Source organism: Gracilinanus agilis, chromosome 3 (assembly GCF_016433145.1).
Source record: "Gracilinanus agilis isolate LMUSP501 chromosome 3, AgileGrace, whole genome shotgun sequence".
In the NCBI taxonomy this organism is placed as follows: Eukaryota; Metazoa; Chordata; class Mammalia; order Didelphimorphia; family Didelphidae; genus Gracilinanus; species Gracilinanus agilis.
This window is the reverse complement of record NC_058132.1, coordinates 67160284-67175382: the sequence shown is the minus strand read 5'-3', so window position 1 is coordinate 67175382 and position 15099 is coordinate 67160284. Positions and strand designations below refer to the sequence as shown.

Genomic DNA, 15099 nt, shown 5'->3' with positions numbered 1-15099 from the left:
ATTTCTATCTACAATTTCTATCTTCTATTCAACCTATCCAACAGCAAGTAACACACCAAGCCAGAAGGAAAGAATAGTCCAGGAACCTCTAACTGGGAATACAAAAGTAAAAGAGGCCCAATAACATGCATGAAAAAATACATAATCCACATAATACAAAATGACCCAGGAACAAGACCTAGCACAAAACAGGTGCTCCTTTTTCTGTATGAAGACAAAAAAATTAGAATATAAACATTTATTCTAATGAAAAAAACAATCTGATATAGCATACTGCAAAGTGGCACATGAAAAGGTCAGTCCAGATCTTAGGCTTTTATCTCTTCTCTGCTGAGTACCCAAGTAACTATGGGGTAAATTAATCTCTGGGCCTTAGGTTCCTCATTCACAAGTCCACTAAGGTCTCTTCCAACTCTAAAGCTAAAATCCTGAATTTGTCTTTCCTCTCAGTAAAGAGGTGAGTGAAGGGCAAAATAGATATTATCAGACGTGTCTTAAGCGTGATGATCTGTTTTGCTTAATTGTACTTCATTAATACCAAGTAAGATTATGGAGGAAGATAGGATATGATGATGTAAAAAAAGTCTTCACAGAAGCCTCAAATAGAAAATCCAATTCCTAACACTCCAAATATGACAAGTGGTCTCATCACTGTCAGCTTTACATTTAAATATAAGAATCTAAATCTGGGAAGTTTTTCCAATTATCCAAGATGACAAGGATTCTCATTTTAACAAGCCTTATAACTTTAAGTAAATCACAACATCTGCAGGCTTCAATTTCATCATACATGAAAGAGGGGGGAAGAAAGACCTAGCTTCCCTTACAACCATCTTTCATAAAACTAAAGCTCACAGAAATGAAGGAATTTACTGATAGCTGTCTGTCCAAAGGCCAAACCAAGAGTCAGTCCAAGATCTTATTCCAAATGTAATAATACTTAATACCACATTGCCAGATTATTTCATAAAATGCAAATTAGGAGACCTTACCTTAATCATCCAGGTCCTTGGCTTTTCTTTTTGTCTATCTTTGGTCATTTCACTACTCCATGAGAACAGAAGCAAAGCTAGAAAGAGTTGTTCTAACTTAAAAGTAGTCAATTTGGAAATTTGGAAAGATTGAATAGTGATTATTAAAGAAGTCTTTGAGACAAATACCTGGATTTCAATTTTCAATCATCTATTTTTAACCAACAAACCAAGCATAAGAAAACAAAATACTGTGAAATTTTGCAACACAAATCTTTGCATAAAACCTCATTACAATTTTTAAAAGCTATATATATGTACCATACACACGACCACAGGTAGCATTTACCAGGATACTTGATTATTTACAAATTTTGACACAATCCAAAAAAGGGGTTTGCTAATGAATCTTTCAAAGAACCCAAAACTAGCAACATTGTTATTTATAAGTCAGCAACTATAAAAAATAGCCTATTATTGGGAACAAGCCCTAGCTTTCCCTTCCTAAAGAGGAGACTGCAAGGTGCTGAGCCATTTCCTTGCTTTCTTCCTCAAACATTTTTTTTTAAACCCTTACCTTCTGTCTTAGAATCAATACTGGGTATTGGTTCCAAGGCATAAGAGTGGTAAGGGCTAGGCAATGGGGGTTAAGTGACTTGCCCAGGGTCACATAGCTAAGTAGCAAGTGTCTGAGGTCATATTTGAACCCAGGACCTCCTATCTCTGGGCCTAGCTCTCAAACCACTAAGCTACCTAGCTGCCCCCTTCCTTAAACATTTCTAACTTGCAATAGTCATCATAGCTATCTTTCAGTACTCTGCTTTGACTTCAATTCCTATAGGGATTCCTTGATAAATTCAACCTAAACTTGTACCTAAGTTTTTATATATTTAATGTTGTGCATATAAGACCTTCCGTGTGTACACATGTACACACACACACACACACACACACACACAATCCTTAAATTGTTTCTATGGAAGCTTGTCTCTCCAACCAGCTTCAGTTCTGTTTATAGGAAGCCATATCAATGTATTTTTTTTTGTCCTGCATACTGCTAGGCATGCAACTCACACATGTTAACTGACTATGAAGGGAGGATAGTTAACATAAATTTTTATCACTCATACTCCTTACTTCCCTGCAGGCCAAGTGAAAAGGTAGCAACTGAATTACATTTTTCCCCATGTAGAAAAGGAAAAAACTGATAAAGAGCTACAATAGTTAAAACTTTCTCCTTGTCCTCAGCTTATGTAGACTTCTACTTGTAAGAGGAAGTCTGGAAAAAGTGGAAAATAAATGGCTTATCAGACTGAAACAGTAAAGGATCACTTGTTGCCTTATGAGAGTAAACTTTTCCTCTACTAAAAAACTCAGGTGTGTTTGTATGGGGTACTCCTAACACAATTCTTTAAACTAATAAAGCCCCATCTCCTTACGTATGCCCACATAATCCAAAACTTAGTTGTGCTACTCTAGTGCTTAGAGAATGCATGCTCTTCTTCAGTTCCAAACCTCATACACTATTCCCTATCTTCCAAAGTTAATAATGTTAAAGCAGAAATATGAATAGACTGGTGTGTCTTTGAAGACACAGCTAAAGGTTAAATATATATATATTTTCTTCACATCGGTTCAACAGGTAAGCTCTTTTGGATTGCTTTTGTCTTTAACAAAAGTTTAAAGCATTTTAATAGTCAATAAAATCTTATTTTCTTTGAAATCTTTAGACTTCTAATAGACTAAATATCTATGAGTATACAAAGCAAACATGAAATCAGAGCTGACTATAAACTGTACAATCAGTTTCACATTTTGGGTGACCTGCTCCCCAAGGCCTTAAGCCTGACTTAAGGGGAAGGGCTAACTACAGAGAATAGAGATCATGGAACTTATAATTATCCTAAATTACCTTTTATCAAAAAATGAATCTTCTAATGGCTGAAACATACCAGCTGAGCAATAGGAGACCCAACCCTTTCTATTCACTTTGCAAATGAAAGGGGTATGCATCACCCAGCATTTCTTTTCATTCCCTAAAGAGACCACCATAACTTCTTATATTTAAAAGGCCAGAACTATCCCCTGGCCAAAACAGAAAAGTCTACTCATTAGTGTCAATGAAGTGACTTAAAAAATGAGGCATGGGGTGATAAAAAGACTAAATGAAGTTTTTAAAGAATGAAATAAACAGGCATTGTGGGGAAGGCATTGAAGTGTAAATAGTTTATACCTTAAAGTATGAATTATATATCCTGGATAAAAATATTTTCTTTCCAGGAGATATGCTACCGCATACACAGAAAAAAAAATCATCAGTTTACTAAAATGACAACGAAAGTGGTAAGCAATAAAACAAATTACTGTCCTCTCTCCTCTTCACAAATATCCACCCTAGAATTTTGGATTAAGCTTATCATAGGGTAAAAAATAAACTAAACTCTTAAGTTACCTGGGTTCAATAGCTTCATTTATTGCAGTTCGGGGGGAAAAAAAAAACAGGGAGAAAACAGTAATTAGCATAGGTGCACTGTGTATAACTTTAATTTAAATATTTAAAAAGAGAAAGGAAAAAAAGATGAAAATAAATGAAAACCTTTCTTTACTGTTATGTATTTCACTTTAAGAAAACAACATTGTTTTATAAACCTAGATTTTAACGTAGGAAGTTTTTCATCTTACATAAGTAGTTTAAGAGATTCCTTAAAATAGCTTCTAATGCAGTGATCAATTTGTAGAAATGCAATAAATAAAATTTTCAGTCACATATCTATTATATAAAACGAGGTCCACTTGCTTATACTGCATCACAAATAATGCAAACTCCAAGAGATCTAGTCAAAAACTCCCATTTTACAGAGAAGAAAACTGAGATCCAAAGACTTGTTCATCCCTAGTTGGTGTCAGAGCTGGGAACAGGATCAAGATCTCAGGACTACTATCCATGCAACGTTGTCTCAGCAAGCCAGAGACTGCACTGAATCTCTTGCCAATCCACTAACCCTTCTTGCCAGATTTCACGATTCCTTTCCTTCTATCCTTCACCTAAATTCCCAAGTACTGGAACCTAAAAATCTAAAGCAGAATAAGGGTCGCAAGGCAAAACATAATGATTTCTTATGTGTGGTACACATTTTAGATAGGAAATTTCAGTACAGAAGAAATGATGATCACTTGTCTTACAGTGATTAGAACTTAATTCTATCTTTCCCGGTGACTTGTGGTGTTACTCCGACAGATCTATAAAATGAATTTAATTAATTGCTCTCTCCCTATCTCACAAGCACACTGTTATGAAATATGAAAATTTCTTTTATAACTATGCAACAGTTTCCTAGGTTTCCTCCTCACCTTCCATGCCACATCTGTGATCCTTAAGGTTCTCTACCACTTATTTTCTGCATTTGCTCTATAGTCAGTCTCTCTTCATTCCAGTTAAGTATCATTCTGCAAAGCTTTGTATTTTTCCATTCTCAACTTCCATAACAATGTTTGCCTGAAATATTCTACTCAACTTACCTATTTCCAAATCTGTTCTCTCTGATTCCCTATAGAACTCATGCCAGAGATGACTAAAACTGGATTTACCCATCACCTCCCTCCTGAACATACAGGGCTTTTTGGACAAAGTCACCTAAAGGAGATGATTTTCTCCTTTCTCCATGGTGACCTCTTCCTAAATTGTAGATCTCCAACACATAGCTTCTTTATTTTGTATTCATAAACTGTCTTTCCACATAGGAGCATGAAAGTTCTATTTTTGTCTGAAAACAAATAGACCACAAGTAGCCCAATCTTAGTTCTCACCATTGCTAGCTAAGAAGCCTGGCCTCACCACCTTTGCCTCCTCTGCTAACAAATATTATCAATTTTGAGGTTTCTTACAATTCTAAGGCTGAAACATAGCATAAGCACTACAATGGAAACCACAAAGCTAGAGTAATCCAAAGCATACAATCAAGTAAGATCTTAAGAGATCAGACCTTATTAGGTCCAAACCTCTAGTTTTAAAGATTAGCAAAGGTCCAGAAATGTCTTTCCCAAGGTCACACAGGAAATAAAAATGCCATAACCAAAATTCAAATTCAGGATCTTTTGACAACATATCCAGTGTTCTTTCTACTATACTACAATTCGTGACTAAAACACTAAATAATAATAAGTGCTTTTCAAAACAGCCACATCTAGATTTGCTGACTTTTCAGATTAGAAAAGGTCTATTTAGAATTTTAGCAAATCCTGCTTTGTTTCCATTTAATGAGTGAAAACTCCAAACTGAAGCATAGGTTTTTGAAACAGAAACCCAGAAGTCCTACCACCCCCACAACCTCTTTAAAGAGTCAAATAGCTATAACAGAGAGTGAAGGCAGCTTCCAAATCAAACAGCACAGTTACTGTAGGATGGCAATGGATGCAATAACGGAGAGAAATTACATAGTCCTGTCCCTTCTGTTTCCCTTTATTTTTATGTGAAATAATTATAAGAGATGAAAGAAGACAAAAGTGGACAATTTTAAAAATCAGGCCTAGGGAAAGAACAACCACATTCCAACTATGTGGGCACTTTACCTGACCACACAGAAAAGCTAAAGACTGACTCCAAAACTGGCCTGTTCTTAACTCTTTCACTACTCCTTTGCTTTTCAATTTAACAACTGTACAACTTCTCATCAAAAAAGCAGGGACATTTTGGACATTTCTGTTACTTTGGTCCAGAAAAACTAGGTCATCCTATTATAAAAAGGAATGTGAAAAGATGGAAAAAATATACATATCAACAGCAATCCAAAATTTGCTACAATGAAAATTATCAGTCAGAAATTGGAGGGTTCCACTACTCCAAATTACTCTTTGCACTACTCATGTTAAGCTATAGATTTAAACCATGCAACACAGTGATAAATACTGCACCAAATAAAACATTATATATGTTTAATGCTTGCCTGTACTGCCAAGAAATGTGTTCAGCCTTGGAATTTTAGAAAGGCTTTGACATCATAGTTGGGATGAAATTTCTTAATTTTTTTCCTGTTTACTAAGGTGGTTTCATTCAATGCTTAAGAACAAACAATATAAAACAATACTAATGCAATCTAATCCCTCATTTAAACTGTTTTAAATCAACTTTCTGTTTTAGGAACTTGGCAAAAAGAGCAAAAGGGCAGTTTAAGATAAGTTACTCAAAAGTCTAATAGGATAATAACAGTGGGCAGCCAACAGTAAGTGATATGCAGGACAATCTTAAGGACCTTTCTGCATTTCTTTTTTGCATTTTCTTAATGTAAGAAAGTAATATGATGTGAGAGCAACCTATATAGTGCTTTTCTGTAGGTCAGTTAAAAAAGAAAACAATTAGGATATCCATTAAACTTGTTTTTTGTAAAGGACAATCATTAGATAACTTAAGAAAGACCCTGAGTTTGACAGACCAGTTACTATCACAGAGTAAAAGTGCACTAACTCCCTATCCTAATTCATCTACCACCGCCCATTGTGAAAGTAAAGGAACCTGGTTCAAAAAACACAGCTAATAAGATTTAACAGGAGTGAACAAGACTCAAATTTACCAACTGATTTTAATTCAAACAGTCCTGAGATCCACTCACATAACTCAACAAACCTGCTTCCAGTTAAAAAAAAAAGAAAAGAAAAAAAACACACAATCCCTCCCACACAATTCTCCACCCCTTACATTCACCAATCCTAGAATAGTCTTCCCCTTTATTTCTGACCTCAAGGAATGGAATAAAATAAAAATTATTATCAAGAGAAAGGAGAGGATGGACACAGCATATAACATGTGCAGAGATGCAGGCTGAGCTATAAAATACAATCTCTACTGACCCAGAGTTGTCAATGGTTCCAAGTCAATTTTAAAGGTCTACAAAGACATACGCTCCAGTTATCTTGTGCTACTTAATATTTCCTTAATATTTAATTTAATATTTAACTTAATACTTAATTTTAACTTTTTAATTAAATTTAATTTTAATTAAATTTAATATTTAACTTAATACTTAATATAAATTAAATAATTTGGATAAATGCATAAAATAAATGTTTCTCAAATGTACAGATGACATAAAGCTGAGAAAGCAAGTTAACATAGTCAGTATCCAAAAAGAAGTAGAGATGAGTTCTGGGCCAAATCTAACAGGATTAAATGTAGTCTTATACTAGGATTTTTTTATAAAATCATCTTCACTAGTACAAGATGCAATGGTTAATTTTAAAAGTTCTAGGTGCTTTGGAGGACTTGTCAAGCTCAGTATGAATCCTGTAATTTGGCAGCCAAGAAACCTAATGCAAACTTAGGTTACATAAGTCTCCAAACTAGGGGGTGGCAGGCCTGCTTACTCTGCTCTGGTCAAACACGTTCAGAAACAGGTTGATTTCTTTAGGAAAGAATCATAATCCTAAATTCTGAGCTTCAGTTTCCTCATCTGTAAAATGGGCAGATAATCACACCTAATTCCAGAATTGTTGTAAACAAATAAGATAATGCAGGTAAACCACTTCAGCAATCCTTAATGCAATATGCAAATATGTTGAAGAGCAGGGACAAGGAAATCATTCCACATAATGTTAACCCACAGAGTGGAAGACTGGGGGGGAAATAACAAAAGTAACTGAAGAGCCAAATGGGAAAAAGGGTTGTTCCCTTTGGTCCCAGTAGACAAATCAAGGAACAATGCAGAAAAGTTGAGTGAGTGTGTGTGTGTGTGTGTGTGTGTGTGTGTGTGTGTGTGTGTGTGTGTATACACACACACACTTGACTAAGATAAAGCAAACATCTAGTGCTATCCAAAATAGCACGCATTGTACATCTCAGGAACTAGTGGGTTCTCTTTCCCTAACTGAAGCTCTTCAAAGTTAAATGACCACTTATTTATAATAGTAAAGGAGATTCTAGCTGAAGCAAGAAATTATCACAGCTATACTCTACAATCCTATTCTATTTGCAAAAAGCTCCAACAACTCACCGTTACCAGTGTTATTCTTGAAAGGCCCTGGTCTCAGAAAATGTTTCTCCCAACTCTTCAGAAATAAGAAACTTAGAAGGTATAAAGTATGCTTTGCGGAACACTCAAGAGATGATTGGGTTACTAGCTTCAGTGTCAGCTAAACTGAAAAATCTCCTATATCCCTCTCAGTCTTCAATGTAAAATTTTAAACTGAATGAGGGAAAAGAAGACAATAAGTACAAGACATGAAAATTAATAGTTTTCTGTCTTTCTGCTGCTCAGCTTTCTGTCCCAAATACTCATGGTGACAATTTGTATCTTACCATAATGTTATTCATCTAAAATAAAAGAGCAATCATTCTGCTTTTTTTTTTTTTTTCACTTCAATTATGTTGAAGAGTTCCTTCTCCCAACACTTCAGAGATTGGTATTCAGTCAAGAGCCCTCTTAGGATGCTGCACCCAAAACAGGAATGGGGGATACAGAGGGACAGAAAAAAACAAGCTTTTCCCAGAGGCATAACTGAGAAAGTCTAAGTTCTTGACTCAATAGGATCACTAAGAATGTGTTAACTCTCTGTAAAGATTTTACCCAATGATTAAGAGGTTTTTTTTAACTTGGTCTGACAAGCAGCTTAGCATTCTTTGAGCCACTCTTGGGCCAAATGTATATTTTTTTTTAACTGCATTTCTCTTAATCATCTCTCATATGGCTGTTTCCTTTTTATATGTAAAAATGGCCTATTCTCTACTACACATTGACATCTAGCCTAACCTACACTCACCTTTACATTCAAGTTCCTTCATTCAGTCACTTATTGAATATCTAGAGTGGATATTGCACAACTGTCACCATAAATACTTATTGTATTTCAGTTGCTTCCTTCATAAATCCATTTTAAAACTCATGAGGTCAATGTACCTAAAAGTTTGGTTGGTTAGTAGAACCCCTTTTTCCATTTCTGAAAGTGGGAAAGTTTCAGAAGGAAAGACTCCTCTTTAAAGAATCAATAAAACCAGCATGAAGAAGGAGTAATGGCAGAGTTAAACTAAAGTCAGTCAGAACAACTGTGATGCCTTGTGTCAAACTAGTTTCCAACAATCAAGACACACAGTAGATATTAATCTCTCCCCAACATATAACAAAATCAATTCACCTTTAAGGCCTCAAAATATTTCCTAATTTTCAAGGCACTACAGTTCTTTTCTCCCTCAGTGCTCAGTACTTTTCTTTTTGAAGCTCATTCTTCCCAACTCCAACTACAAGTTTCAGCCCTCTTCTCATTTTATCTCTAATCCTTGAACTAACCTTTTCTTTGGTCTGACTTGCTTATCATAAACCTGGGAAGGAAAAGCAGAAGAGATAAAGTTCTCATCTTTTGCCCAAAATCTTTCCCAAAGCTCACATCCTCACATTCCTTCACAATGACCACATACAAATCTCACTATTAAGACAAACACTCCCATACAGGCTCAGAACTGCCAAGAGATGTTTTATTTACAGAATTGTTTTGCGCTTTCACCTATTTTTCCATTGATTCCTCCTCCCCTAAAAACCTTAACAGAGTGTTAAGCAGGTTACCTTTTTAACATTTTCCTCCTCCTCTTGGCGTTTCTCATAGTGTGAGAAGTCATCAAAAATGGAGGTGGTGTGCTTGTAGCTGGCAATGATTTTCAACACCTGCTTAGCCTTTTCCAGGGGCACTTCCTGAGTGTCTCTGGAGTTGGTCACTGGTTTATTCTCGTTGTTCTCTAGACGAATGTGCCGCAGCTGGCTATTGGGAACGTCCTTCACAAAAATCCACCTGACATCAAACCGTCCCTTCCATTTGTCCTGGGACCACACACCTGCACATGTGTTGTAGTCCACAGCAGATTTCATTTCTGCTACGCCACAGAAGTGTCCACTGCCGTTGACACTGAAAAGTAAGTAAACGGGGCCTTTCCCGTTCATGGAGCGATAAGCAGCATCCAGTCTCTTATTGCCATGTTCTGTGCTGCACCAGATATTATATTTAATGGAACGGTGAATATCGTCCTCAGAGTAACTCTTGATGATGAAAACCCGGCCATGTTTCAGATTCCAGTCAAAATCCTTGGGGTTATAATTGTTGATAGACCTCAGCTTCTCCAGCACTGGGTGGGGTTCTGAAGGAGCAGACCCAGAATTGTTCTGAGACTGCCCCACTCCATTACCATCTACCCCATTATGCCCAAACCCATTGCCACGGTTCCGGGGTGCTACCCAACGGGTGGGCTGGGCTGCTTGTTGTTGTACAGAAAGCTGGGTAGGCTGCGGTGGTGGTGGTGGAGGCAAAGGCTGCGGCTGTTGCCCTGCTGCAGCCTGCACCACTGGTGGGCTATTGTTTATCTGCTGACCTACGGGCTGAGGTGATACCTGGGTTGGCTGCTGACCAATATTCTGAACCAAAGCCTGGGAAGGGGCTTTTGCTACAGGACCCTTGTTATCCCAAGTTCCAATATCCATGTTATGTTTTATTGGGGGTGGTGGAAGACTTGACCCTGCCATGCCATTCTTGGTCTTCAGCTTGGGCTGTTGTTTTGCAGGCTTACTCGCAATATCAGCCCAAGATGTTGGTTTGGGAGGAGCAATAGTGGCTGGTGGCAAACTATTGGATGCCACTATGTTACTAGTAATGGATCCACTGCCAACTGCAGAGCCAACAACTTTTGGAACATTGCTTGTAACATCTGTGCTGCCCAACTTCAGTGCTGCCATCCCTTGATCTATAGTATTCATACCAGGAGCCTTATTCAGGGTCTCATTGGCAAAAGCTGACTGTCCATCAATCATGGCTCCACCTAAGGAGCTAGGTGCATAAGCATAATTGCTACTATATCCAGAGCTTTGAGTAGACTGTCCCTGAGAACTGTTATTCCCCCAAGCTGAGAAGTCAATCCCACTGGGAAAGAAATTAAAACCATGCTGACCAAGAAATGGAGTGCTGCCTAGAGCCCCTGGTTGTCCAAACATAGCATCAGGTAGAAAGTGGGGCTCTCCATTGCTGAGCTGTCCATAGGATGTTAAGTAGGGCATGGGTGGGTCACCCCCAGTAGACCAGGCAGCTTCACCCAATGAATAAGAGAAGCCTATTGAAGGACTGTAGTAGCTTGGTAGGTAAGAATCTGACATGGCTGTATATGCATTATTCTGTGGGGGGGAGAAAAGCAAGAAAATCAGAACAAAGGAATACAAACTGAAATACTTTTGTTTATACACACAAAAACACAAAACTCTCCTTTCCTATCTATAGATATTACCCCCAAAAGTTCTGAGAAGTGTGTGTGTCTCAAAACAACATTCTATGTATCAAAAATTCTATCATAAGAAATCTACTTTACAGTTTAGTGTTTGCAATGGTCAGCTTTAGGTTTTCTAACTCTACCAAAACTAGTCTTAATACTCTCAAGTCATGCTCTCCAGAAGTGTTTGGCAGATAACTGCTTTCAATTAAACTCAGACATGCCAAGGTTATTGGTGGCTCTTTGGACTATAATAATAAGAAAGATGTATTTTGGTAAGGTAGACAAGCTCAGAAGAGATGGGGGTATTGTTTTAAATTATAAATGGCTAATAATCAGTAATTTTTTTAAACCTATCAAGTCTGGAACATCCAATTCTGGCTCAAACCAACCAGGCTTCCATCCTTCATAAAAACTCTCTGCTAAGAAACTAAACAGCAAATAAAGTAAGCTACCTACAGGGGAGAATGTTACTCTTAAATCCATTTGTAAGCATCCAGAGATGAGCCCATCTTAATTAAAACCAGGAAGGGAAATGCATAATGGTTTCTGAACAGCACATTTTGAAACCACAAAAATAATGTTGCTTCATCAATCTGCTTCACCTGTAATAGCCAGTAGGGCCAAACAATGAACAGCTAACTTCGCAATTAAAGTGAGAAGGCATCTGAGGCTTCCCATGCAGCAGAAACATTGCTATGAACTTTAATGCCAAGTTAGCCTTCCTATTATTAGCAGACTAGGCTAAAGAATGAAAATCACTTTGGTCTCTTTCTCAATTTGGCCCCTATTGAATATTTCCTCCTTTTGTATTCTTAAAGCACAGAATCATTTCTTAGATGAAAAACCTATTACAAAAGGGTACTTCCTTTTAAATGTAGTCAAATTTAAACTAAAATTTTAAATTAACTAAAAAACTTATTATAACTCAAAAGTTTGAGTAATCTAAAAAATTCACTAGTTGATAGACTAGTCAATATATAGTCCTGTCCATAAAAGATTTAGATGACTAAGGACACCTTAAGCCCTAAGGCTCACATTACCAGGACCATTAGTACTTCTAAACCAGATTTCTCAGCTGGTCAAGAAAGTAAATCTTTCCATCTGATTCAGCCTGATAAAATGAACATGGGGCTTTTCTGTGTTTTGCCTGCTATAAAATATCTTATTGAAAGGGAAAAAAAGAACTGAGTATTTCTATTTGTACTTACATAAAGAAAGTATAGATTATGTCTGTAATGAATGAATTAGTGGAAAAATTACTTTTATTTCTACTTATTTTAGTTTAAAAGTAATAGCAGGCAAAGTACTAATAGTTGTCAACTGTAGTTTCGTGAAAGAAGTACTACACAGAACTCTGGGTGGACCCCTATTAAGAACTTACAGGAGGACCTGGGCAAGAGTTCAACAGAATGGGATACAATCTGTAATAGCAAAAGAAATACCCACAGTGAAGACAACACAGATCCAAATTATCTAAGTCTAGTAGAGAACAGATTTTCACCCTGTCCTTCCCCATTCTGCTTGTTAAGCTTTGGAATACAAGAAATTTTTTCTCGGTGTAAAAAGAACTACACTTAAAATTAATTCTAGGGAAACAAGGAAAAAATCAAGTCCCCTTAAAAAACATTACCTAGCTTGCCAAGTTAAGAATAGCTGTCTGTACTTCAACTGGCAGGCTCTCACATGCTCCTGCACTTAAAAACATCTGAGTTACACAATGTTTTATAGGAACTACCTGGAATTAAGAGCTTCTAAATGCTCCCACTATCTTCAATTATAATAAACACGTAAGCAAATGACTTCTTTAGCAAGAGGCAGCTATTAGTTCATTCCTCTATTTCCTTCCCTACTTTTCTTGACTAACTGGTTGCTTTCTAATCAAGAAACTTTTTTTAGTCAATCTATTAATTTTTTAAAAACCAAAAATATCTTTTATCATGTTATGATTTAAATTAGAGACAACTTCAGTCATAGTAAAGAAGTCATTTAAAAGAGTTCCATGTTACTTTAACCAGAGATAATGATTTAAACATTATGTTCAAAGTTTATTCAAAACATGTTTAGAAGCACCTGCATTTAAAAGCAAAGTACTTTAGGGAGTAATATTTTCAATTATGGCAAGCCAATAGGGGGAAACAAAGCTATACACCACAAGGCATATCTTTGTGAGCAAAGTATTTGGTACTTTATATGTATGACAATATAGAAGAATTCATGAACAGTAGCAAGCTTCTACTGGACAGTGATCATACTATCATCTCCATAACTGAGTGCTGAGAAGTGATCCAAAAAGGTTACTACCATTTTGATAGTGCAGTTCACACCTGATTTTTATAGTTTCTAATGTTCCTAGAGAAAACCTCCAGTTGAACAAACAGCTCAAGAAAAAATTTCCATAAGAAGACATGTCAACTAATTCTCATGGCCCTCAAAAATCAAATTCTCAAGCAGATGTGATTATTCCCTTATGGAATATTAACTATCTCAAATTCTTTCAACTTCAGAGTGCTATATATTTAATGGCAAAATAGGCTAAAGGATTTTAATGTTCCCTATTAAAGGTACTGTTACACCCAAAAAACAGACAAATGATTCCTGAAAAGGAAGGATAAGTGTCCCACCAGTCCTTCACAGTGAGTTTCCTAAGACAAGAAAGTAGAAGGCCATCAAATGCATCATTACAATCTTTGAGCAGAGAGATAAACAGTTAATTACTCACGGGCCTTGCCTGTGGACTCAAGTATGGTTCAAAATCATCATCATTTAATCCATCCTTCTGATGCACAGATCCATTTTGTACTAAGGGGAAAAGTCACAATTGGAAGAGTGTCTCAATTCTGAACATTTAACAAATGAACTCAAGATAAGTCCACCTTCCCAGTAAGAGGGGGAAAAAACTTACCCAACCAAACAAACCCAAATAACGAAAAGTATTACAGAAGTATTCCTTTCACGAAAATTTATTCTGCCACACAGTGAACTATCATTTGTCTAAAAGGTCATTTTACTGGCTCCTTCAGATTTCAATTTCCCCCACATCACATGCATGTACTTCCAGAGGGTGATCCACAAGGATAAAAAACAAAAGGCCTTCTAAGACCTACAGGAAACTAAAGACCTGGGACATTTCTGAGCCGAATCCACCCCCACCCCCGGGGGCACCAATGAATTACTCCTTGTTCCCGGAGAAGCGTGCTCCAAAGCCACGCAGAAAAGCACAAAACACCCCGAGCCAGAAGCACCCCAGCTCTTCCATGTCTCTAGGAAGGAAAGAGACCGAGACACAAGGACAGTCTTGCTTCCTGGGAAGCTTCCCGGGGATCCCAACCCTACGCGCCTAGGTTTCCCTCCCCGGTCAACCCCGGGCTCCCGAGCCCCCCGGGCCGCTCACCTTTGTTGCCTTGACCTTTCGGTCTCTGCAGGAAGGAGCGGAGACCGGCAGATAGAGAGGGCAGGCGGGCATGCGGGAGGAAGAGTCGTCGCCAGGCACCAGGTTGTCCGGAGAAGCCGCCAAGAGGGAGTGGAGAAGAGGGGAAAAAAGACACGAAATGAGAACGGGCCCGGCGAAGGGGAAGAAGGGAGCGGGCCGGGCAGGAGGGAGGAGGCACGGAGGCGGCGGGGAGGGGAAGCCTGAGGATGGGGGCGGGCGGCAGGGAGGAAGGGAGGGAACAGCAGGCCCGGGCCGAGCCCGAGCCCGAGCCCACGCGAGGCGCCGTCAGGCCGAGCGGGGCCGGGCCCTGACCGGCGGAGAAGCTGCCGGGCCGCGCTGAGGCGCCGAGGCGCCGGGGCCTAGTCGGGCTCCCGCCTCACACAATGGCCGAGGCATGCGGGCCGGGGCGCCCGGGCCGTACCTGCTCCAGGAGGCTGCTGGCCGACATGGCTCGGGGATCCGCGGGG

The 15099-nt window shown here is 38.2% G+C and overlaps 1 protein-coding gene across 1 annotated transcript in view; it reads right to left on the bottom strand.

The window, feature by feature from the left end:
• YTHDF2 (YTH N6-methyladenosine RNA binding protein 2) overlaps positions 1-15080 on the bottom strand; it is a 39549-nt gene extending 24469 nt beyond the window's left edge. Inside the window, exons 1-4 of the mRNA XM_044667949.1 lie at positions 15054-15080; positions 14594-14618; positions 13922-14001; positions 9518-11107 (exon numbers count right to left, since the gene is read on the bottom strand). Of these exons, the coding sequence (XP_044523884.1) occupies positions 9518-11107; positions 13922-14001; positions 14594-14618; positions 15054-15080 (1722 nt within the window). The remainder of the gene's footprint in view (positions 1-9517; positions 11108-13921; positions 14002-14593; positions 14619-15053) is intronic.
• Between the last annotated feature and the right edge of the window lie 19 nt (positions 15081-15099).